Source organism: Schistocerca gregaria, chromosome 8, assembly GCF_023897955.1.
Source record: "Schistocerca gregaria isolate iqSchGreg1 chromosome 8, iqSchGreg1.2, whole genome shotgun sequence".
Classification (NCBI taxonomy): Eukaryota; Metazoa; Arthropoda; class Insecta; order Orthoptera; family Acrididae; genus Schistocerca; species Schistocerca gregaria.
In genome coordinates, this window is record NC_064927.1 from 254,759,866 (window position 1) to 254,786,706 (window position 26,841).

Sequence of the window (26,841 nt, forward strand, 5' to 3'; positions counted from 1 at the left end):
GTTGATGTCACTGCTACCCACTGGCTCTGACAACTGTGTTAACGTGCCCAGCCCATTTACCCACAACCCCTCTCTCCTGCCTTCCTAGCCAGCAAACCAGCTGACTCTCCGAGCTGCTGGCCATCACCCCAACCTCTCTTCCTGCCTCCACCTCTCTCTCCCTCTCCCACAGTCGCGTATGGTTTACGGGAAGAATGACTGCAGGAAAGCCTCCATGCGAGCTCGAATCTCTCTAATTTTACATTCGTGATCTCCTTGGGAGGTATAAGGAGGCAGAAGCAATATATTCAATACCTCATCCAGAAACGCACCCTCTCGAAACCTGCCAAGCAAGCTACACCACGATGCAGAGTGCCTCTCTTGCAGAGTCTGTCACTTGAGTTTCCTAAACATCTCCGTAACACTATCACAGTTACCAAATAACCCTGTGATGAAATGCGCCGCTTTTCTTTGGATCTTCTCTATCTCCTCCGTCAACCCGATCTGGTATGGATCCCACACTGATGAGCAATACTCAAGCATAGGTCAAACGACTGTTTTGTAAGCCACCTCCTTTGCTGATGGACTGCATTTTCTAGGGACTCTCCCAATGAATCTCAACCTGGTACCCGCCTTACCAACAATTAATTTCATATGATCATTCCACTTCAAATGGTTCCGTACGCATACTCCCAGATATTTTCCAGAAGTAACTGCTACCCGTGTTTGTTCTGCTATCATATAATCATACAATAAAGGATCCTTCTTTCTGTGTATTCGCAATACATTACATTTGTCTATGTTAAGGGTCAGTTGCCACTCCCTGCACCAAGTGCCTATCTGCTGCAGATCTTCCTGCATTTCATTACAATTTTCTAATGCCACAGCTTCTCTGTATACTACAGCATCATCTGCATGGAACTTACGACACTATATAGGTCATTTATATATATTGTGAAAAGCAATAGTCCCATAACACTCCCCTGTGGCATACCAGAGGTTACTTTAACATTTGTAGACGTCTCTCTGTTGATAACAACATGCTGTGTTCTGTTTGCTAAAAACTCTTCAATCCAGCCACACAGCTGGTCTGATATTCCGTAGGCTCTTACTTTGTTTATCAGGCGACAGTGCAGAACTGTATTGAACGCCTTCCGGAAGTCAAGGAAAATAGCATCTACCTGAGAGCCTGTATCTAATATTTTCTGGGTCTCATGAACCAATAAAGTGAGTTGGGTCTCACACGATCGCTGTTTCCGGAATCCATGTTGACTCCTACTGAGTAGGTTCTGGGTTTCCAAAAATGACATGATACAAGAGCAAAAAACATGTTCTAAAATTCTACAAAAGATTGACGTCAGAGACATAGGTCTATAGTTTTGCGCATGTGCTCAATGACCCTTCTTGAAGACTGGGATTACCTCTGCTTTTTCTAATCATTTTGAACCTTCCTTTCCTCTAGAGACTTGCGGTACAGGACTGTTATAAAGGGGGCAAGTTCTTTCGCGTTCTCTATGTAGAATCGAATTGGTATCCCATCAGGTCCAGTGGACTTTCCTCTGTTGAGTGATTTGAGTTGCTTTTCTATTCCTTGGACACTTATTTCAATGTCAGCCATTTTTTAGTTTGTACGAGGGTTTAGAGAAGGAATTGCAGTGCGGTCTTACTCTGTCAAACAGCTTTCGAAAAGGTGTTTAGTATTTCAGCTTAACGCAAGTCATCATCTGTTTCAATGCCATCATCATCCCGGAGTGTCTAGGTATGCTGTTTTGAGCCACTTACTGATTTAATGTAAGACCAGAACTTCCTAGGATTTTCTGTCAAGACAGTACATAGAATTTTACTTTCGAATTCACTGAACACTTCACTCATAGCCCTCCTTACGCTAACTTTGACATTGTTTAGCTTCTGTTTGTCTGAGAGGTTTTGGCTGCGTTTAAAGTTGGAGTGAAGCTCTCTTTGCTTTCGCAGTAGTTGCCTAAATTTGTTGTTGAACCACAGTGGGTTTTTCCCGTCCCTCGCAGTTTTACTCAGCACGTACCTGTCTAAAACGCATTTTACGATTGCCTTGAACTTTTTTCATACACACTCAGCATTGTCAGTGTCGGAACAGAAATTTTCGTTTTGATCTGTTAGGTAGTCTGAAATCTGCCTTCTATTACTCTTGCAAAACAGATACACCTTCCTCCCTTTTTTTATATTCCTATTAACTTCCATATTCAGGGATGCTGCAATGACCTTATGATCACTGATTCCCTGTTCTGTACTTACAGAGTCGAAAAGTTCGGGTCTGTTTGTTATCAGTAGGTCCAAGATGTTATCCTCCACGAGTCAGTTCTCTGTTTAATTGCTTGAGTCAATTTTCAGATAGTGCACTCAGTATAATGTCACTGGATGCTCTGTCCCTACCGCCCATCCTAAACATCTGAGTGTCCCAGTCTATATCTAGTAAATTGAAATCTCCACCTAAGACTATAACATACTGAGAAAATGTATGTGAAATGTATTCCAAATTTTCTCTCAGTTGTCCTGCCACTAATGCTGCTGAGTCGAGAGGTCGGTAAAAGGAGCCAATTATTAACCTAGCTCGGTTGTTGAGTGTAACCTCCATCCATAATAATTCACAGGAACTACCCATTTCTACTTCACCACAGGATGGACTACTACTAACAGCGACAAACACCCCACCACTGGTTGCATGCAATCTATCCTTTCCAAACACCGTCTGTGCCTTTGTAAAAATTTCGGCAGAATTTATCTCTGGCTTCAGCCAGCTTTCTGTACCTATAACGATTTCAGCTTCAGTGCTTTCCGTCAGCGCTTGAAGTTCCAGTACTATACCAATGCAGCTGCGAAAGTTTACAATTAGAATAGCAATTGCTGCTTGGTCCCCGCATGTCCTGACTTTGCCCCTCACCCTTTGAGGCTGTTGCCCTTTCGGTACTTGCCCGAGGCCATCTAACCTAAAAAACTGACCAGTCCACACCACACAACCCCCTGCTACCCATGTAGCCGCTTGCTGCATGTAGTGGACTCCTGACCTATCCAGCTGAACCCGAAACACCACCACCCTATGGCGCAACAAAGCAATGCTGCGCACAAGGAAAAATATGAAATCACAGTTGGAACTCATGGGTCTCTATGCTGTGAGCATTTTAGTGTGGCTGTGGGCACTGATAGGCTGGTGCATGAGACATGGCCCATTCCTCGTGTTAAGTCAGCAGCAGCAGCACTTGCAAATATTAGGGACGCGGCCTAGCAGCTGCTGTCTAGGTGCATAAACTTTGGTTTTGGAACTTGTAAGGCCAGGATACTACAGCCTGTGTGTGTGTGTGTGTGTGTGTGTGTGTGTGTGTGTTTGTGTGTGTGTGTGTGAGATGTGTGTGTGTGTGTGTGTGTGTGAGAGAGAGAGAGAGAGAGAGAGAGAGAGAGAGAGAGAGAGAGAGGGTGAGTGAGTGAGAGGGGGGGTGGAGGGGGAGGCAGAGAGAGTTTCCTGTTTGTAGTCTCTCCTCTCGAAGAAGGATTACTCTGGAAGTTAGCATGTTTCCTTTCTTTGCGCCTGTCAATAACTCAGTGCTTTGCTTCTTGGTGAGTGGTTTTCTAGACTTCAGATTATTTACAAAGTCACTCTATGTGTTAACAAAAGTAGCAGACAAGAGTAGAGCCCTGTGTTGCCACTCATTTTACAGCACCACAGTCAGATTCAAATCTGTGACTTGTTTTCTGACACTGGCAGACAGTCTTCTATTCCTTACGTTCTAGATATGAAATTAATCATTGTCCAGCTTTTCCCCTAGTTCCATAATTTTCAGAAAGACGCAAAGGTACAGCATGGTCCATACAATCAAAGCTTTTTTAAATTCAATTTGTAAGTCTCACAGCAGATTATTAGTTTGAAGATGTATTGCTAATCTCTTGCATATTGTTTTCACAGATACCTTTGAAAACCCCAGTATCCCTTGTAAATTTAAGAATTGGGGGTTTAATTGTTTGTTAAACAACATCACCATTAAGATGAACTCTTTGAGGAATAATACTTCAAGATCATATTCTCTAAGTTCCTCTTACAGTTTATATATGAATATTGCACCATTATTAGCCTAATATGCATTCTATAGTTTGGCTGGATGATCACCTCCGTCTAGTGTTAGTCCCGTTAAGTTTGAGAAAGTTTTCAAAATATCTGAAAATCATGTAACTGAGGCAGGGTGTGATTACCAGTCTAGTATTGACTTGGTTCTAAGTGGGAAATGGCCTGACATCCATATCCAGACATATTGGCCCTCGTCTGCTGAGCAGCTTCTCTCTGTGGATAGCAAGCCTCTCCGAATCACAGAACTGGCATTCTAATAATTAGGTATGTATTAATGCACACGACTTCCATTTCATTATCACCCTGTTCAATTTTCTTAAGTAATGACGTGCTGTCTCCATTTTTTCCCTCCCTCCTATCATGTCATCTTTGTATTACATATCTGTAGCAATTTTCTCTTTTATTTTTATCTGTGTTGTTTTACTTTTGTTTAGTCTCTATATGATTCCCAGCTCACATCCCATATGTTTCTTCACTCTATTACAGTGTTCCCTTGTTTGCTCTTTATAACCCTGGTATTCTGCCATTCAGTGCTGTTTCACTAACTGCTTTTTTAAATATTTCCTTATAATCTCACATATCACAAGGACTTGTTACATCTGCTTGTAGCAAATCTCTGCATGAACTGCTTTTTGCCCCTTCCCTGCCCCCCCCCCCCCCCCCACCCCACCCCCCTCTACGCACACACACACACACACACACACACACACACACACACACACACACACACACACACACAAAGATGCGTGCACACTGTTATCACTCTTCCTTTCCTATCTAATTTACAGAGGAAAGGAAGTGTACTTATGAAGGCTTTCTAAGTTGGGTACAACCTCATTGTCTAGGTGTCATGTATTTAAAATGTGGATAAAATAATATTTTTTGAGAAATGCACTGCAGAAAAAAAAATTAATAAGGTATGCATCCAAATATGATGTTTGCACTGCGAGAAACCAGTATCCTATGTAAAGGACAAATGTGTATCCTCCTTGTGTCTATATTTTGAATAAATTGTATTTTGTCTATTGACTAAAAATGTGCCATGATCATGGTAAATGACAGAGAAATACCAGCTTACAATCTTGCAAGCCAGTGCATTCAAGAATGTGCATATAACCTAATAAAAACTTGCATATAACCTAATAAAAACTCTGTTGCTGGGCTGAGGGAACAAAGTTCATTCAGTTCTGTTACAACATGAAATACATATTGTATATACTCGATTATAAGATTGGGTTTTTTCCCAAATTCCTCATTCAGAATATACAGGGTTGTCTTACATTCACAGGTTAATCTTTTGATCCTGAGATCAATCTTTTTATGTTGTTTAGTAGATTACTATAGGGATCATCTTACATTTACAGATTTAATATTGGTGTTGATGTCATGCACAGATTTAATTTGAAGACTTCAGAGAGGTAGAAGGGGTAGGATGCACACTGGCACGAGCTTGACTAATTAGTAGGGGGAATGTGAGGAGGGGGGTGAAGTCATCAGCAAATTTCATGATACTGCCAACCATGGAAGTTTATATAATTTAACTTAGTATTTTCTGAATGTGTGTCTCATTTAAACTGATGACCATAATCACAACCTTGAAGTCACAACATTTTCAGAGAAACACCCAAATATTTTTGACATCAAATGTTATAAATTTCTCTGATGTCCATTCCACATGCAACAATTTAAGCTGTGCTATGATGCCAATTTCACATGTAACAATTTAAATTGTGCTATTAGGTCCCACCTTAACCTCCACCTTCAAAATCACAATGCGATCTAAACAAGTGGACAAATATTTGTGACAGCTAAATTACAAATTTAATACTGCTTGTTTCACTCACAGTAGCATAAATTGTGATATTAGATCCCAACCTAACCATAACCATATAATTCATGATTTTGAAATGGATGAAAATAAAAAATAAGAAAAAATATTAGTGAAGAAGAAAATGGTTTCAATTTTGGTGCTAGAAATTCATTGCCTCTTTTCTTGCTTCTCATTGCCAACATATGAACAGTAGAGTAACACTGCTGTTGACTGATTCAGCCTCCTCAAAATCCAAACCAAGTTCAAAAGATGTTGACACCAGTTTGACTTCATGCATTCTATATTTCTTCAGAAATTTTCTTGCATAGGATTCCTGGGAGATACAAATCTTCCTTTTTCCACAATTTCATGTAATTTCCTATGTCTTTTAGCTCAAAAAATATCTTCAAAGAATTTCTTATGGGGTTCAAATCACATCACAACAAATGAAGCTACAATGACTAGTTTGGTGCTATCTCTATGAATATAATACATGATTTAGTGTCTGATCTGGTCAGTTCCAGTTTTCTTAACACTTCATTATTTGATTCCAATTGTGACCAGCCTGTTTAAATCCATAAACAGATTTCCTTAGCCTCCATACTGTTTTAGGAGCAGCAAAATTTTCTTGTAGAATGACATAAATTTCTTCATTTGAGATTATATAGAAATAAGTCATGGTGGTATATGTCTATGTTCTCTCAAGCTGCCATGGATAAGAGATATCCAATGGATGCATACCTGACCACTGGTGCAAAGGTTTCCTGAAACTTGAAGATGAGTGCAGATTTTTACCACTAGGCATGCCTTAAATGTTTCTTGTGTACTGCTATTCCCTTGCTTTATCTTTAATAACCACATAGTCTTGAGACGTTTGTGCCCCCTGAGTAGATCTACCTCTTCAAAAGTGTCATTACGAACTACAGATGGGAATTCTTTATTCATCGCTTTATTCCACTGTTGCTTATTTATGTCTTGTAAAACCTCTTTGACATCACTGTCTGCATTTGGAAATCCATCATGCAAATAGTAATAAAAATGGAAATGGTCAGGTCACTGCTTGGGCTTTTTTTCTATGCTTGACCTTCAAGGCATAACCCCTTCCTGAACTATAGGATCTGTTTTTTGAGTATCATGTTTCTCAACTTGAGCTTCAGTTTCCTTTCGACTATTGTCAAAACCATAAATGGGTTCATTATTATTGTCTAGTGACTGAATTGCTTCTTTAGTATTGATATCATAAATAACTGGTTTTTCTAATATGAAGCCATCCTCTGTGTTTGAATTTGAACTTAAAAATTCTCATACTCCAGGATATGTATATCTTTGCTGACAGTTATACGAAAATCTCCCTACTAGTTCACTCATATCCTCTGGCTGCGTGCAGTTGCCTATGCCTACTTCTGTGACTTCTTATCCCACTTCCAGAATGTAAACTGTTTCACTACAGCCAAAAATTCTCAAGTGAAATAAAGAAGACTTTCTCCTGCCAAACTTCAAGTGGCATTTTTCTCTCCAATTATGGTGGTTGGAGAACAATTTGATAGGTATGTGACTTTGGACATAGCATCAGGCTAATACTCCTATGGTAAGTTGGCATAGAATGTCATGGTATGGGCTTTTTCAACAAATGTTCAATTTGTTTTCTCAGCCACTTTACTGTGGACTGTATCTTACTGTAAGATGGTGGAAGATATCTTCAGAAGCCAGAAACCTTTTTTGTTCATTGTTGACATATTTCTTTCTATTGTCAAACTACAACTTCTTGATATTTCTTCCTGTCTCCTTCTCCACGATGACTGTGAAATTTTTACATGTATGTGTGACCTCAGACCTTTCTTTCAAAAAGTAGATGGACTTGTATCTCAAAGAATCATCAATAAATGATAGGAAATAAAAATATCCACTGAAAGACATTGTCTCCACTGGCCCACATAACTCAGTATGTACTATGTCCAAGATGTTTGTAGAATACTTTTTAGTAGTTTTGAATGTAAGACACGACTGTTTTCCCATGATGCACAACTCACAGGGATTGTTGACCATAATAACCACATTTAATCCAGTTAAAACCTTTTCCATCTGCAGCAAACTTTTGTGATTCATATGACGTAGACTGGGATGCAATAGGAAGCCGCTATCTAGGATGTGGTGACATTGTTTCATCTCACATGTTTTTGAATAGTATACATCATTTGTAGGCAACGCTTTGTCATTTGGTTCACCTTTTGCAACATCGATGAATCCACCTTTCTATTAAATAGCCCTTTATGCTCTATGCTTACAGTTTTACTAACTGAGAGCAAGTTCATGGCTGAGTTTGGGTTGTGAATGACTTCAAACACTTTGCTCGCACTGTTTCATCAGCAGTACAGAAGATTAAGTCATTACTTACAGAACTCTCTGCTACTAAGCCATCACCTCCAAAGTTGACCACTGACCTATCAAATGGCTTGCATTAGGAAGCTTCCCTCCCTCATTAGTGATGTGAGACAAGGGGCAAGAATCTAAATACCACACCTCCCTTTCATAAGACTGTTTAGAATCTGCTGGAAGAAAGGATTTCTTATATTATGAACATTTTCTAGTTACATTTCCTTAATTGTTATTTCTTGATGAACTTTCTCCTTTTTTTTGCGCTTCGTATAACTGTTTGGCAATATGTTTTTATCTTTTACACTTGTAGCATGTATCAGTGTGCTTTGCATGACTTTGATAATTTAGATCTAATGCTGATTCTTTAGTTCCATTTGTGTCTTCAGGTTTTACATCTTGTACGAGTTTTACATTAATAGAATCTCCAATGATAAGTGTATCACAAATTTCAAGTGCTATATTTATAGGTTGATAATGCTCAGATAAGCCAGCCAGGTGCAAAGTTCCTATCCACTCTTCACTCGTTAGGAAGTTCATTTTATTTAACTTAAATATAGCCATAATGATTCAACTGGAGTATTCAAGCCTATTCAGCTTGTGAGTCTAGAGCCCTCAAATTGTTTTTCGTTTGCCATTCAGGATTCTGCTGCCATATTCATTCCCATTATAAAGAAATAATTTGTCTTCTCCACAAAGAGTATAATCTGGAAATGTCCTTTTCTGTCCTACATGATGTAGAAGATATAGGATTCATCAGACCATTCATCGCTCTGCCATTGTGCCAACATCCAATGCCTCTGGTCATGTGCTCGTTTAAGTTGCATTTGCAAATGTCATGGTGTTAACATTGGCACATGCATGAGTCATTGGCTGTGGAGGCCCATTGTTAAGTGTGTCCAGTGCACTGTGTGTTCAGACACACTAGTACTCTGCCCAGCATTAAATTCCGATGATAGTTCGCCCACAGTTCACCACTTACCAGTATGTCCAGACTATGATGTCCGACATTTGTGATGAGGGGCAGTGAACCAGCTGCATGATGTCTGGATGTGGCTTCACCTTGATTTTGCCACATGTTGAAGAAGCTCACCACAGCACTCCTGCAACACCTGGCAAATTGTACAGTCTCCGAAATTCTCGTGCAGAGCCTCCGGGCCATCTCAATTTGCCCTTGGTCAAACTCAGTTCAATGATGCACCTTCCCCATTTTACATACAGACACCACGCTCACTGATTCTACATGCACTGTGAGTGTATCTAACTAGCAGTCATTTCTAAGCAGGTGATGCTGCTATTGCCTGGGTTTATATTGATAGTAGGTCGGTGGTCATAATTTTCTGGCTGATCAGCGTATATGACCACAACTACCCAGTAACAGTAATAAAAAGCAATAAACAGTAAAGTGGCAATATCAGTTTACATAACCCAATAAGAACTACTTACAAACTGTAAAGACTGTAAAGAAATAGCTTATTATTAGTCCATGAGAGAAATGAGAAGAATCAGTTTTCAGATTTGAATAACAGTGTTAAATAAAGTTTATTACATGCTTTTCCCACACATTCAGTACCAAATTAGATGATATTGAATGGAAATAATGGTTTCACTGGTTAGTACTGAGATGGATTACAAGAGAAAGACTCCCAGTTTGAGCCCATTGAGAACTAGACAACTATTAATGCAAATTGTAATGTTCAGTTCCAAATTTCAATTCCAAATGTAGCATTACTCCTGAAATATTTTAACTGTGATGTCCATATCATTCATAAATAACATAAAATACACTCATATATGTACTAATATTTGTTTCATAAAATGTGTTAACTGTAAATGATTTCCGTGCCCTTCCACATCTGCTTCTACATAGATACTCTGCAAATCACATTTAACTGCCTGGCAGAGAGTTCATCGAACAACCTTCACAGTTCTCTATTATTCCGATCTCGTATAGTGCGCGGAAAGAAAGAACACCTATATCTTTCCATATCAGCTCTGATTTCCCTTATTTTATCGTGGCGATCATTTCTCCCCATGTAGGTTGGTGTCAACAAAATATTTTCACATTCCAAGGAGAAATTTGGTGATTGGAATTTTATGAGCCCGTCTTTGAAATTTTTTGATTTACTCTGTCAGTCCTATCTGGTAAGGATCCCACACCATGCAGCAGTATTGTAAAAGAGGGTGGTGTCAACAAAATATTTTCACATTCCAAGGAGAAATTTGGTGATTGGAATTTTGTGAGCCCGTCTTTGAAATTTTTTGATTTACTCTGTCAGTCCTATCTGGTAAGGATCCCACACCATGCAGCAGCATGGACAAGTGTAGATTAGGCAATCACATTTTTTAAGTCTCCTGCCAATAAAATGCAGTCTTTGGTTAGCCTTCCCCACAACATTTTCTATGTGTTTCTTCCAATTTAAGTTGTTCGTAATTGTAATTCATAGGTATTTAGTTGAATTTAGAGCCTTTAGACTTGACTGATTTATCATGTAATCAAAGGTTGATGAATTCCTTTTAGCACTCATGTGGATGACCTCACACTTTTCATTATTTAGGGTCAACTGCCAATTTCCACACCATTCAGATATTTTTTATAAATAGTTTTGCAATTTGTTTTGATCTTTTGATGACTTTATTAGTCGATAAACGACAGTGTCATCTGCAAACAACCTAAGACAGATGCTCATATTGTTTCCAAAATTGTTTATATAGGTAATGAAGGCCAAAGGGCCTATAACACTACCTTGAGGAATGGCAGAAATCACTTCTGTTTTACTTGATGACTTTCTGTCAATTACTACAAACTGTGACCTCTGCGACAGGAAATTACAAATCCAGTCTCATAACTGAGACAACATTCCATAATAACATAATTTCACTACAAGCTGCTTGTGTAGTACAGTGCCAAAAGCCTTCTGCAAATCCAGAAATACAGATCGATGTGAAATCCCTTGTCAATAGCACTCAACACTTCATGCGAATAAAGAGCTAGTTGTGTTTCACAAGAACAATGTTTTCTAAACTCTTGTTGACTCTGTGTTGATAGACCGTTTTCTTTGAGGTAATTCTCAATGTTCAAACACAATATATGTTCAAAAATTCTGCTGCACATTGATGTTAATGATATGGATCTGTAATTAACTGGATTACTCCTACTACCTTTCTTGATTATTGGTGTGACCTGTGCAATTTTCTAGTCTTTGGGTATGGATCTTTCATGGAGCAAATGGTTGTATATGATTGTTAACTATGGAGCTATTGCATAAGCATACTCTGAAAGGATCCTAATTGGTGTACAGTACATTAAGTGATTCAAGTTGCTTCACTACTCCGAGGATACTTACATCTACATAACTCACATGTGCAGCTGTTCTTGATTCGAATTCTGGAATATTTACTTTTTCTCCCTTTGTGAAGGCATTTCGGAAGGCTGTGTTTAGCAACTCTGCTTTGGCAACACTGTCTTTGATAGTACCTCCATTGCTATCATGCAGAGAAGGCATTGATTGTGTCTTACCATTAACATACTTCACATACGGCTAGAATCTATTTGGTTATTCTGCCAGGTTTTGAGTCAAAGTTTCATTGTGGAAACTGCTGTAAACATCTTGGATTGAAGTCCACACTAAATTTTGAGCTTCTGTAACAGATCACCAATTTTGGGGATTTTGCATCTGTTTAAATTTGGCATGTTTCTTTTACTGTTTTTTCCAACAGTGTTCTGACCCGCTTTGTGTACCAAGGAGAATCAGCTCCATCATCTGTTAATTTATTTGGTATAAGTATCTCAATTGCTGCTGATACTATTTCTTTGAATTTAAGCCACATCTGATCTACACTTACATTATTAATTTGAAAGGAGTGGAGATTGTCTCTCAGGAAGGTGTGAAGTGAATTTTTATCTGCTTTTTTGAAATAGGTATATTTTTTGTTTATTTTTGAAGGATTTGGGGGTTACAATATTCAGTCTTGCTATGACAAACCTGTGTTCACTGATCCCTGTATTGGTTTTGATGCTCTTTATTAACTCAGAATTATTTGTTGCTAACCATTTACTATTCGCAAGGGCTCATGAATTAACTGCTGGAAATAATTTTCAGAGAATGCAATTAGCACAATTTTGGATGATTTTTTATGCATACTTCTGGAATTAAAGATGTATTTTTGCCAACATATCGAGGGTAAATGAAAGTCACCACCAATTATAATCGTATGAGTCAGGTATGTGTTTGAAATCAAATTCAAGTTTTCTTTGAATCTTTCAGCAACTGTATCATCTGAATTGGGAGGTCAGTAAAAGTATCCTATTATTATTTTATTCTGGTTGCCAATAATGACCTCTGCCCATACTAACTCACAGGAAGTATCTCCTTCAATTTTGCGTCAAGTTAAACTACTTCTAACAGCAACAAACACACTACTGCCAACCGTGTTTAGCCTATCTTTTTGGAACACTGTCAGGTTCTTCGCAAAAATTTCGGCTGAGCTTATATCCAGCATTAGCCAGCTTTCAGTACCTATAATGATTTGAGCATCAGTGCTTTCTATAAGCACTTGGAGCTCTGGTACTTTCCCAACACAGCTATGACAATTTACAACTGTTATACGTATGGTTCCTGTATCTACATTCTTCCTGTGTTCGACCTGCACCCTTTGCGACTGAAGCCCTTCTTGTGTTTTCCCGAGACCCTCTAACCTAAAAATACGCTCAATCCATGTTACGCAGCCCCTGCTACCCATGTAGCTGCCTCCTGCTTATAGTGGGCACCTGACGTATCCAGCAGAACCCAAAACCCAACCATCCTTTCTAATAATAATAATAACACTGGAACATACCAACGGAAAATCACACATTTGCTATACATGGATGATCTAAAACTACTGGCAGCAACAAATCAACAACTCAACCAATTACTAAAGATAACAGCAGTATTCAGCAATGTTATAAATATGGCTTTCGGAACAGACAAAAGTAAGAAAAATAGCATAGTCAAGGGAAAACACACTTAACAAGAAGATTACATATTGGATAACCACAGCGACTGCATAGAAGCGATGGAAAAAACAGATGCCTATAAATATCTAGGATACAGACAAAAAATAGGAATAGATAATACAAATATTAAAGAAGAACTAAAAGAAAAATATAGACAAAGACTAACAAAAATACTGAAAACAGAATTGACAGCAAGGAACAAGACAAAAGCTATAAATACTTATGCTATACCAATATTGACCTACTCATTTGGAGTAGTGAAATGGAGTAACACAGACCTGGTAGCACTCAATACACTTACACAATCACAATGCCATAAATATAGAATACATCACATACATTCAGCAACATAAAGATTCACATTAAGCAGAAAGGAAGGAGGAAGGGGATTCATTGACATAAAAAACCTACATTATCGACAGGTAGACAGTTCAAGAAAATTCTTTATAGAATGAGCAGAAACTAGCAAAATACACAAAGCAATCACTCATATAAATACATTGGCTACACCACAGCAATTTCATAACCACTTCTACAACCCTTTACATCACATAACATCAACAGATACAAAGAAAGTAAATTGGAAAAAGAAAACACTACATAGCAAGCACCTTTATCATCTAACACAGCCACACATTGATCAAAACGCATCCAACACATGGCTAAGAAAAGGCAATATATACAGTGAGATGGAAGAATTCATGATTGCAATACAGGATCAAACAATAAGTACCAGATATTACAACAAGCATATTATTAAAGATCCCAATACCACAACAGATAAATGCAGACTTTGCAAACAACAAACAGGAACAGTAGATCACATCACAAGTGGATGTAGAATACTAGCAAATATAGAATACCCCAGAAGACACAACAATGTAGCAAAAATAATACATCAACAACTTGCCATACAACATAAACTAATACAACAACACGTTGCCACATACAAGTTTGCACCACAAAATGTACTGGAGAATGATGAATACAAATTATACTGGAACAGTACCATTATAACAGATAAAACAACACCACATAACAAACCTGACATCATACTCACCAATAAAAAGAAGAAATTAACACAACTAATCAAAATATCCATACCCAATACAACAAATATACAGAAGAAAACTGGAGAAAAAAATTGAAAAATACATCCAACTGGCTGAGGAAGTCAAGGACATGTGGCATCAGCAAAAGTTGGCATTGTACCAATTATACTATCAACCACAGGAGTCATACCACACAATATCCACCAGTACATCAATGAATACAGCTACATCCAAACATATATGTACAACTACAGAAATCTGTAATTATTGATACATGTTCAATTACCCAAAAGTACCTAAATTCAATGTAACATATACCACACAGTTAAAAGGAAGTCACGCTTGATCAAAGTCTGTGTCACTTTCCATTTTTAACCAGACATAATGTCTGAGAAAGGAATATTATAATAATAACAATAATACTATTTTGCCTTTTTAAAATTTAATTTTCAGAGGAACAATATTCAAGCAATGCATGCTGTTGGAGCATCTGGTTGGTAGAGCTCTGAACATACAGTTGTGTGTTCTACTTTAGTCAGGTTTTGTGTGATGAGGAATGTGGATTACTCAGTTTAGAAACTTTATTGAATGATGACAGATAGGAGATATTTGAATAACAATGCAAAAACTGCAGCAACAGAGGAGCCTGAAATAAAAATGAACTGTCTCAAACCACTAGAAAAAGTCTCAGTCCTCTCCACAACTGTGAACAGTCAAGGAACACTGTAACATCACAGAGCACAACATAAAACCTCAGTGCCTCTGGTGGGCAGCTCATGTGAACATATCAGCTGATGTCAATCTCAGCTGTTGGCATGTGGCTCACTGTAGCAGCCCACAAGGGGAAAGTGGAGTGCTGTACAGAAATGCACTCATCATTCTGGAACGTGTCACGCGTGGCACTGTTGCTTGTACTGATGCTGGTGCTGGTGGTCAAAGTCATTGTATCTTAGTCGGTTGCAATTCCTGGAATGCAGACGCTGGCCTGACCTGGCCAATAGAGGGGTTCTATGAGGACTGGCGTACATTGGTTGAAGGGAGAGTTTGCCATCATGCGTATGAAGCATGTAATGCATAATATTTTCCAGGTAATGATGTACATAGGTGGAAGGTGTGCCACGGCGAGAAGTTTAGCAAGGTCAAATCTGGGAAATGTGTTCCTTCAACTGATAAATGAAGCCACTATGGTTGTGGTCAGGAAGTTGGAAGGGTTGCACATCTACAGTTCTCCTGTTAGATATAGCACTTCACTGTAAACTGGCTCTGCTGATTGCTGATGATGAAAGTAATTCAGGCTAGCAGGCACTTCTTAGACCAAGTAATGCCATTGGTAGAGCTGTAGCCCAGTTGGTATCAAGTGCTGCCTCTAATGAATGATGTCAGCATTCTGTAATACCATTACTGGCTTGGAGGTAACTTATTCTCATTTTTGTGGTGAACAGTGCTGCAGAATTTGTTTGCTGAGCAAACATGCCAAATTCAAACTGGCAGCTGTGTTCCATTGTGACATCCAGTGGGTAATTAAATTGAGCAACAGCACCTGAAATGAATGTAGAGGCCAAGGTTTGCATATAGATGTTGTCTATTGACACTGCTTCTGGCCAGCGAGTAAATCAGTGGATCATGTGGATCATGATCAAAATGTAACAGAGACCATTCGATGGAGGCAACTGGCCTACATCATCAGTATCTATGTGCCCCAATTGTATGGTTGAGTGGGGGAGTCCCCTACAGGTGTGTGTATGTAGTGGGAAACTTTGCGTTGGTAGCACTTGATGCATGTACGAGTCCACTCTAGACAATCTTTTTGAACTTCAGGCCAAACAAATTGTTGTGAGACTATGTGGAATGTTTGCGTGATGTCAATATGAAACAAGTTTGCATGCTGTCAAATGTGCATCTGAGGAATGTAGCTGGCAAGAATGGACGAGGTTTTCCAGTAGATAAGATACAATGTAATTTGACTTTCACTTCAGGAATGTCAAAAAGTTGCAAGTATAAGGCTAATAATGTATCCTTGAGGAGATTCTGGAGTTCCTGGTCAGTCTCTTCTGTCTTGGCAATTCATGTGAAGTTGATGGTGTTTGAAATTCTGCTGACACAGAAAAGACCACCTGCTACTCCAGGAGGTAAATACAAGCTGATTATGTTGGTGAGGTAAGCAGTTGTTGTTATTTTGATGAAATCAAATGCATAATTGAATGGCTTATGGTCTGTACAAATAGTAAAGTCTCTCTTCTAGTTGTGGACGAGAGTACTTGATTGCAACATAAATTGCCAAGTAGTTCCTTGTCACATATTCTCAACTTTTGCTGTGATGGAGACAGCTTTTGGCAGTAAAAAGTGAGTGACTACCTTGTGCCACTGTGGAATACTGGAAAGCTGCACCTCTAGCTGCTTGATCTTCATCTCCGACTATGTGGTAGTGCATCTAAGTTAAGAGTGTACGAGGAGTGCTGCATGTGCTATGCTCTGTTTTCCCACTTTAAAAGGCAGAGCTCACGGTATACTTCCTCTGAATCGGTCACCTGCCCCTTATTTTCAGACTACTGACTGCTACGGTCAGTGGTTGTTGTAGCTCAGCCAAGTATGGCTGATTTTGGTGATAGAAATTTAGCATACCCAGAAAGTGATGTAAGTCTTTAGAAGTGTTCAGTAGAGCAGTCTGTAGGATGGCTTTCACTTTTTGCAGTAATGATAGTGAGACTGCAGATGAAATCTTGTGTCCTAGAAAATTGATCTGTGACTGACCAAACACATACTTAGTGGCATGTAGATCAATACCGTACTGTTCTAACTGCTGAAAAATGCAATTTAATTGCTGTTTACGTTGTTCAGTGATGGATGAAAAAACAAGAGTATTCTCTAGGTATGCAATGCAGTAGAGAAGACTTTGTGGTACCAAATTGATAAATCTTTGCCATGGTTGTGCAGCATTCCTTAGGCTTAATTTCATAAGAAGGCTCTCAAACAATCCAAGTGGAGTGGTGATGGCTATCTTTGGAATATGTTGCTCTACCAATGGAATTTATGTAAATGCCTTAGTATGGCCAAGCACATGGAATGAGGTTGCTCTGGATAATGAATGGTTATGATCATGTAACAAAGGCACTGGGTACTTTTCTGGCACTGGATGAGTGTTAAGTATGTGACAGTCTTCACTGGGATACTATGCACCATTCTTCTTTGGCTCGAAGTGTAACAGAATTGACCATGGACTACTGGGTGGACTAATGATGCCTTCCTTCAGCATGGCATAAAATCCAATTTTGCAATGGCTAAATGGTGAGGAGCTATATGTATGGGTCTACACAAGATATACTATGTGATCAAAAGTATTGAGACACCTCCGAAATCATGCATTGTGCTGCCATCTACTGCCAGGTACTTCATATCAGTGACCTCAGTAGTCATTAGACATCGTGAGAGAGCATCACTTGTGTCATAAGTCTGTATGTGAGATTTCCACACTCCTAAACATCCCTAGGTCCATTGTTTCTGATGTGATAGTGAAGTGGAAACGTGAAGGGACACATACCACATAAAAGCGTAGAGACCGACTTCATCTGTTGACTGACAGAGACTGCCAACAGTTGAAGAGGGTCATAATGTGTAATATGCAGACATCTATCCAGACCATAACATAGGAATTCCAAACTGCATCAAGATCCACTGCAAGTACTATGACAGTCAAGCAGGAGGTAAGAAAACTTGGATTTCATGGTCGAGCAGTTGCTCATAAGCCACACATCACACTGGTAAATGCCTCACTTGGTGTAAGGAGCATGTTCTGTTGAGTGACGAATCATGGTACACAATGTGGCGATCTGATGACAGGGTGTGTGTATGGGGAATGCCTGGTGAATGTCTGCCAGCGGTGTAGTGCCAAGAGTAAAATTTGGAGGCGTTATGGTGTGGTCATGTGTTTCATGGAGGGGGCTTGCACCCCTTGTTGTTTTGCATGGCACTATCACGGCACAGGTCTACATTGATTTTTTAAGCACCTCCTGGCTTCCCACTGTTGGAGAGCGATTCAGGACATCGACTGCATCTTTCAACATGGTCGAGTACATATGCCCTACATTAAGAAATGTAGGGCATATGGCAAAGTGGTTACACCAAAATAACATCCCTGTAATGGTCTGTCCTGCATAGTGTCCTGACCTGAATCCTATAGAACACATTTGGGATGGTATTGGAATGCCAACTTCGTGCCAGGCCTCAGTGAATGACATCGATACCTCTCCTCAGTGCAGCACTCCATGAAGAATGGGGTGCCATTCGGCCAAGAAACCTTCCAGCAACTGATTGAACGTATGCCTGCCAGAGTGAAAGCTGTCATAAAGGCTAAGGGTGGGCCAACACCATATTGAATTCCAGGATTACCAATGGAGGATGCCACGAATTTATGTTATTTTCAGCCAAGTGTCTGGATACTTTTGATCACATAGTGTAGATTGACCATCAGTAGGCTTAATATGATGTATGGTATTGTGATGCAGCTCTTTAGGTGCCCCAGGCAGGCACATCAGAGCTGGAAACTGTTGCAGGAGGACTGTGTACTCGCCATCAGCACCGTCCGCTTGCACAATCCTGACCATGGTCATTACGGCACCACATCAGAAAACCCTAAGTCATCATTCCTGTGATGTTGTAGACAGTTTGGACATTTGCCATTTGCAGGTGGTAGAACGCCAAAATATCAGTTCCAGAGTTCCAATGATGGGCTCTGTGACATCTGCAATTGTAAAATCCCATGTGAACATATGATGTACTCCAGGATCCAACCAACACCACGTGAAATATACACTTATCTGTCACTGTGTCTACTAAATATTTCCAGCCTCTTTCTGTCGCATATAAACAGGTGCTTTGACTGTGCTCGGCAAGTGGATGCTGTGCATGTACCCGACCACCACTAGCATTTGGGAAGGCACAAGGTATGGTGCATTTGCATGTCATATCATCAAATCTACTATGGTACCAACAGATGGAGTGTTTGTCCATCCCAGAAGTTGAGGAGGTTGCAGAAGAACAGCTTCCTGACATTTTGCGGTATCGTTTTCCACTACTACTGTGATCACACTAAGATAACAACTCACTAATCATTTGGTGAGCACATCAACCTGCATTTCAATATTGCCATAGTCTGCATATTTTACCATTGTTGGCAGTATGCTGCTACACTGCAGTTTACTTACTGGAACATATGTGATTGTATCCATGATCTTGGCAGCCAAGTTGGCCACTGCACCGAAGGACATCTCTGATTGTGATGCTATTATTGTCTTCACCTGCAGTAGCAGGCAAATGCTCCGTAATGCATGTAACAAGTTGTCAGGTATTGTGCCAGTGTTGACCTTGCTTCTCAAGAGCCTGATATTTTTAGATGGCGTCCGATCACTGATATCTTTTTGCATTAAAACTTGCATGACCTTCTTGCATTAAAACTTGCATGATCATTTCTTCTTAAGATACAGAGGTTCTGTGGATCAAATATGACTTTAAATTGTCGTGAGAGTTCTTGGTAGGTGGCACAGTTATTGTCTCCAGTCTCAGCTGTGTAGTGATGGTCTAAAAGGCTCACAACTATTGTGAATTTGGTAAAGTACATAATAATTCTGGCATAATGAAAAGTGATTTCCACTTGTCCAGCCATAGCATGGGGTTATGTGGCCAGATGGGTGATAAATATACAGCAAAACTGGAAAGCAGGTGATACTGTCATTTCTGGGACTTCTATAATAGTTCACAAATATTGATTCACTCAAGATTTGAGTTACCCCTTTGTTCTAATGTGGGCTAAATAGGGACACCAAATTTTGGAGCCTCTAGTTGTTAACTCTCCAAATATACAATTGCGTGTTCTACTTTAGCCAGACTGTGCATAATTGGAAATGCCAATGCATCACTTAATTGAGTAACTTTATTAGTTGATGACACATAGAGATACTTGAATAACAAAGCAAAATCTGTAGCAGCAGAGGAGCTTGGAGTGAAAATGAAGTGTCTCTAATTGGTAGAAGAATCACTGTCTTCTCCATAATTAAAGGTAGTCAAGAAACAAAGTAACATAATAGAGCACAACACTAGAAACTGAGCACCTTCTGCAGGCGGCACATGAACTCTTTCACAGCCCATGTGAATACAGTATTTGATGTCAATCTCAGTTGAATGCATGCAGCGCAATCATCGCTACAATACCTTCACTTAAGTTGTATGCTGAATTCATCTGATTATAGTTTGTTAGCCTTGCAAGTGGCAGTCTGTAGTGAAAGAAGATTGAAATGCTGCTTTTGTATTCATTTTTATTTTTCTACATTGTTCTCTCTTCAAATTTTCACATTATCTGTAACCAATACATTGTGGACATCAGATCATGAGAAAACACAGTGATTTCAGAACTATCACAGTGAAATAACTAATTCTGAATACTAAATTGCAAGAATAAGGCAAGCTATACTTTAACATTCATGATTACATAGAGTAGCTCATAAAAAGTATGTTATCAAGGCAATACCACTAGGTGTACAAATAGAGGTCGTGTGGTATGCTATGCTACACACACACACACACACACACACACACACACACACACACTTGCACAAACACAACTCCTATGCAAGACCAATGAGGCCAGAGCACAAGTAGGAGTGCATGATGGGACAAGCAAGCTGAGTTATTAGGGTAAGGAGGAGGCGGGGGTGGGTGAGAGAGAGGGATAGCAGGGTAGGAGTGGGGGATGATAAAGTGCTGCTTGTGGGAGCAGACAGGGATGAGGTGGGGGGAGGGTAGGGCAGATAGATGCAGTCAGAAAGTTAGATGGTGGGTGCGGAGGGGGCGTGCAAGGAGTAAAACACTCTCAGTGCATTGTTGTATAATGAAGGTTGATGCCAGAAGGGTTACAGGAATGTAGGATATATTGCAGGGAGAGTTCCCACCTGCAAAATTTGTGTTAAGGATCCATATGGCACCAGCTGTGATGCAGTCATTGAAATGATGAATATCATGTTGGGTAGCATGCTCTGCAACTGAGTGGTCCAGTTGTTTCTTGGCCAGAGTTTGTTGAAGTTTATTCTTGTGGACAGACAGCTTGTTGGTTGTCGCACCCACCTAGAATGCTGCACAGTGGTTACAGTTTAGCACGTAGATCACATGACTGGTTTCACAGGTAGCAATGGTCCCATAACACTCCCCTGTGGCACGCCAGAGGTTACTTTAACGTCTGTAGACATCTCTCCATTGATAACAACAAGCTGTGTTCTGTTTGCTAAAAACTCTTCTATCCAGCCACACAGCTGGTCTGATTTTCTGTAGGTGGGCAACTGTGCGGAACTGTATCGAACGCCTTCCGTGCACCATATGATAAAGGAGCAGGAAATGTGGAGAGTCAGTGGAGGAAATGGTTGGCATATTTTATATAGGAGTATAGATTGTGGGTAATAAGCTGTAGGTGTTCATCTATGTGAACAGAGGTTATCTCAGTGGGGGCACAGTAAGCATCCACATTGGGTTTATGGAGTTCAGGAAACATGTAGAAGGTAGGAGTGTAGGGAGTGGTAGGGGTGAGGAGAGAGGTGAACTCCTGGGAGAGGTTCTTGGATGGGCCTAAGGGTTTGAGGAGCTACTGAAGATATCACTGGATTTCTGGAAAGGTGTCACTGTGGCTATGTTTCTAGGTGAATGAATCTGACAGCTGGTGTAATCCTTCTGCCAGGCAGTCCTTGCAGTTCCAAACTACAGTCGTGGAACCCTTGTCATCAGGTAGGATAATAAGGTCATGATCAATTTTTAGGTGATAGATTGTGCTTCTTTCTGTGGATGTAAGGTTAGCTTTCATGTTTAGGGATTTGGGGAATGGCAATGAGGGAAGTTTCAAGGTTAAGAAATTCTGGAAAGTTAACAGGGGGTGATCTGGAGGCAGTGGGGATGGTACATGGTTGGATGGAGAAGTGAACTGAGTCAGGCAAGGTTCAATATTGGTATTTGGCTGAGTCTGAACTGCAGGGATGGTGACGAAAAGTGTTCCCACTGTAGGGATCAGGAGAAGGAGTGAAGATCTTTAATAAGTCCTGAATGACTGAATTTTGGAGTAGGGCAAAATTTGAGGCCTTTGGAAATGACTTATACTTCTGTGCACCGAAGGCTTTTGCAGGAAAAGTACAGTGCTGAGTTTCAGGTCTGTTTAGGTTATGGATTTTTGTGGGTGAGGTAAATGTAGCAGGTCTGTGAGGCAGGGTTTTTTAAGCTATGGGGGATGTAGTGGAGGTTCGGAGGTTGTTGTAGAGGTGGTGGATAGTTGTAAGAAAAGAGGATGGGGAGTTTTTTGAGGTGGCATTGTGCAGTCTGCTCTAAAGTGTATGCTGCTTCCTAAAGTCCATAAACCAAAGCACCTAGTATGTCCTTTGGCAAGTTACTGTGCCCCCACTGGTAGAATATTTGTTCTTGTAGATGAACAGCTTCATCCTAATACCCACAACCTACCTTCCTATTTAAAAAAATATGAACCATTTCCTCTACTGACTCTCCATATTTCATTCTCCTTTACCACATGGAGCTCTGTTTGTCATGTTATACCAACACCTCAGTTTCCTGTGGCCTTACCGCTATTGAACACTACCTATCCTAACACCTGACAGATTCCAAACCTTTAACCTCCTTCCTTGTTGCCACAACGGATTATATCCTCACACACAACTACTTCTCCTTTGATTGCTATACCTACAAACAAATCTAGGGTATGGCCATGCACACATGAATGGCACCACCCTATGCTAACCTATTCGTTTGCCATCTAGAGGAGCCATTTCTAACCACCCAGAATCCCAAACCCCTCACCTGGTTCAGATTCATTGATGACATCTTTGTGATCTGTATAGAAGGTGAAGACACCCTATCCACACACCTCCTGAACCTCAACATCTTCTCCCCCATTGACTTCACCTGGTCCTTCTCAACCCAGCTAGCCACTTTCCTCATTATTGACCTCTGCCTGAAAGGTGGCCACATCAGTACCTCTGTCCATATCAAACCTACCAACCACCAGCTTACCTCCACTTCAACTACTGCCACCCATTTCATACCAAGAAGTCCCTTCCATACAGCATAACCACTTGTGGCCATCCTATCTGCAGTGATGAGCAATCACTAACGAAATACACCAAGGGTCTCACTGAGGTCTTCACAGACCATAATTTTCCTCGCAACCTTGCACAAAAACATATGTCCCCAAGAAACATCTGGACCACTCAGTTGCAGAGCACACTACCCTACATGATATTTGTCATTTCAGTGACTTCTTCACAACCTGTGCCTGGATCTATTCCACCAACACCAGCTTTTCTGAATTGTGCAAGTGGGAACTCTCCCTGCAATCTATCTTACATTCACATAACCCTCCTGGCATCGACCTTGATTAGATACTGTCCTTCACCAACCTATTAATACCCTTGTTTCCATTCCAGCAGCATTACACAGACCTCTAGTTCATCAATGCACCCACAGTCCTTTTACTTCACTCCTCATCTTGTAAGAAAGCCATGATGTTATCTTGATGATTGATGTCAAGGTCATATTTAGCAGCCCCACATTTTAAACAAATTGCTAGCAACCATTAAAATCTTGATTTGAGATAGAGCACACTTAAAACTTTGTGGTAGACAGCTCCTTCTAGTCTATAAAGGGATGTCTTCAAAATGATTGTAGGACCACCATAAGTAAAACTGTTTGTTAGATTTCAATTTTGACAGCACTTGGTCATAACAATAAAGATTTGGTATGTTGTGTATGATGAGTTTATGAAAATTATATTACTATGGATCATAGTACGATAGTGTATCAATTCTGTAAATATCAGCAGTTCCAGTTCACAGTAATGTATTCACATATCTTGACAGTCTCCTCAGAAATGATTAGTGAAGTGGGTACTATATGCAAATCTTCTGTGTTTTTAGTTATATTTGCTGACATGCTCCACACCCATGAGAATCATCAAATTTTTGGGTATATGTAACAAAAATGGAATCTAATCTAATCTTACTTGCAAAACCCATTAGAAGTGCCTATGTAAAATATTAAAAATTTAAAATGAGGGATGTACTTTCTATCAAAAAATGAAAATTGAAACATTTCATTAACAGTGCCCGTTATTTCACTTAAATGATTTTTCCAATTATTTGACATAACTAATCTGTGTATGTGAAAAATTAAAATTTTTCATTTTATCATAACTACTCTAGAAAAGAGAAAAATTGTGAATGAAAAGCTACTTAATCATGTATGTTAAAAAATGATGGAACTCAGTTTTCTTTCACGAATAATGGTGATAAAACAGAAATGAATTACTTTAATTCAAGTTATTACTTTACATTAATTAAATATATTTAAATATGTCTGTGCAGCTACAACAAAAGTGCAGATGTTTGTCACCAAGTAAGCTTTGTTTTATACATATAAACTATCATAAGTGTTCTGTAATGAAACATATTACAGTTTCTCCTGCTGTCTTGGTCTAAAAACAGTTCATTACCAAATATGTTCATTACAGTATTTTATGTCCCATTTTCAGTCACATAAGGAATTATGTATCATCTGTTTGTATATTTTTGTAGTATTCCCTCATTTGGCACTGTTGTTTTTGCTAATCCCTCACGGACTTGCAGCACTACACATTTCTTGAAGTGAATCATTGCTCAATGTGCCACTGCTACTGTTTGTTTGTGTACTGAAGGGTGATGCTGAAAATTTTTGTAAAAGCTTCATGATATGACTATCACCCAACTCTTAGTGAATGCATAATCTGTAAAATATTTTCTGTATTTCTTACCACCAAAGATTATATTTTGGTATTTGTTCTAAGTTATTCTACTGAAATTTATGTAATTTAATTTAATTTTATTTACATGAAGCCTGGACTTGATTTTTATGTGTTTTTGAATCTATATAGAAATTCTCCTTCATTGATTGACAAATTAGCAATGTATGTCAATGGTTTTTCAATGTGGAGAAAATTATTTTTATTTAAGTGCCTTCTTCCTCATGAATTGTCTGTTATGATCACCTGACATCATCAGTGTTAGTCTAGAATCCTTTTAGAACACTTTATTACCTAGATCAGAAGTTTTGTTACATAGATAACCAGTTTCAGCCAGTTCAATAGCCTTAATGGCAGATCACCAGTTTCCGTCAGCAGGACACCTTAAACTGGTTCACATATAATGCAGGATGACATGTTACATTGCTAATGGTTATTATTTCAAAAAGTGTAAGATCATCATACACATGATGCTCTGCTCCATTTCTTTGCACTATGTGAAAGTGCTCAGCATATCATACAGTTTCTATTAGTTGCAAGTTAGTCTGGGTGAGATGTTGGTCACTGAAATGGCTGAATGTGGTTATCTATCTAACAAAACTTGCCATTTCAGCAATAAAGTATTCTAACAGAAGACTAGACTCTTGAATCTTCTGTATTTTACTTCTTCACATTTAAAAAAAATGGATTTTTTGCTAATTAGAGCTTTCTTTCAGATATATGGTGGTATAGATGACATGGCACCCCAACTCGTTCACCTCTGCCATACTCAAGGAAAAGCAATGAAGTACACATCATCTGGGAATAATATGTTTATTCGATTTGTCAGTGATTTATTCTATTCTGGTAGAGGCTTTAAAGCTTCATTCAAGACAGTACCATCACGTAAGCTATACTTATCTTATCACAGAAAAATAACTAATTTAGTAGTTGTTCCAACATTATTTCTAAAATTATTTTAAATCTCTGCATTAAGAAGTATTGTAATAAAATAGTTTTAAACTATTATTGTTCTTGACCTGAATGTTGAGAAATGGGTTCTCTATATGTTGATCATTTCATTTTGATTCAAGATGCTGATATATAATATTGGTATATGTCGTATATGTTTTTTCTGTTTTTAAAGTATGTTTTGAGGGGTTGATTTGGTGCATTTGTGTAACAGGTTTTTTTGTATTATTCAGTCTGAATATCTTTGTAAAGATATTCCTTTGAATAGTGGAGCACATACTCCTTCTTTATTTGCTTTTGCTTTTACATATTTCATATGTACTTATCATGTTTTTGAAATAATGTCAGTTGTGTAACCATTTAGTCCATATGTGCTGAAGAGAACATCCTCAATTTTGTCATTGTGCTTAAACTTTATTGCTCATGGTGAAAATGAAAAAGTTGAATCCATTCTTGGGATTATGTAATAAAATGACATACTGTTCATTATTTTCAGGGTGTGGTGGTCATTTAACAACTCCAAAAGGATCAATTCATTCAGGCAACTATCCTAACAATTATGATCACCTTGAGGATTGCATGTGGCTGATTGAAGTTGAACCTAATTATCGAATCAAATTTACAATAATTGACATTGACATAGAATTCAGCTCAGATTGTAATGATGATTACCTTGCAGTAAGTTTTAATCTTCTCATTTACAATGAGATTTATAAAATGTTAATAGATTTCCATTCATATTTGCAGAGGTGTGTGACACTGGAATGGTCT

The 26,841-nt window shown here is 39.1% G+C and overlaps 1 protein-coding gene across 1 annotated transcript in view; it reads left to right on the forward strand.

Annotated features, from left to right (window-relative positions):
* The window catches only part of LOC126285431 (cubilin-like), a 1,398,426-nt gene that overhangs the window by 674,312 nt on the left and 697,273 nt on the right, over positions 1-26,841 (forward strand). The window contains exons 31-32 of the mRNA XM_049984811.1: positions 25,836-26,004; positions 26,567-26,748. Coding sequence (XP_049840768.1) covers positions 25,836-26,004; positions 26,567-26,748 — 351 coding nt within the window. The remainder of the gene's footprint in view (positions 1-25,835; positions 26,005-26,566; positions 26,749-26,841) is intronic.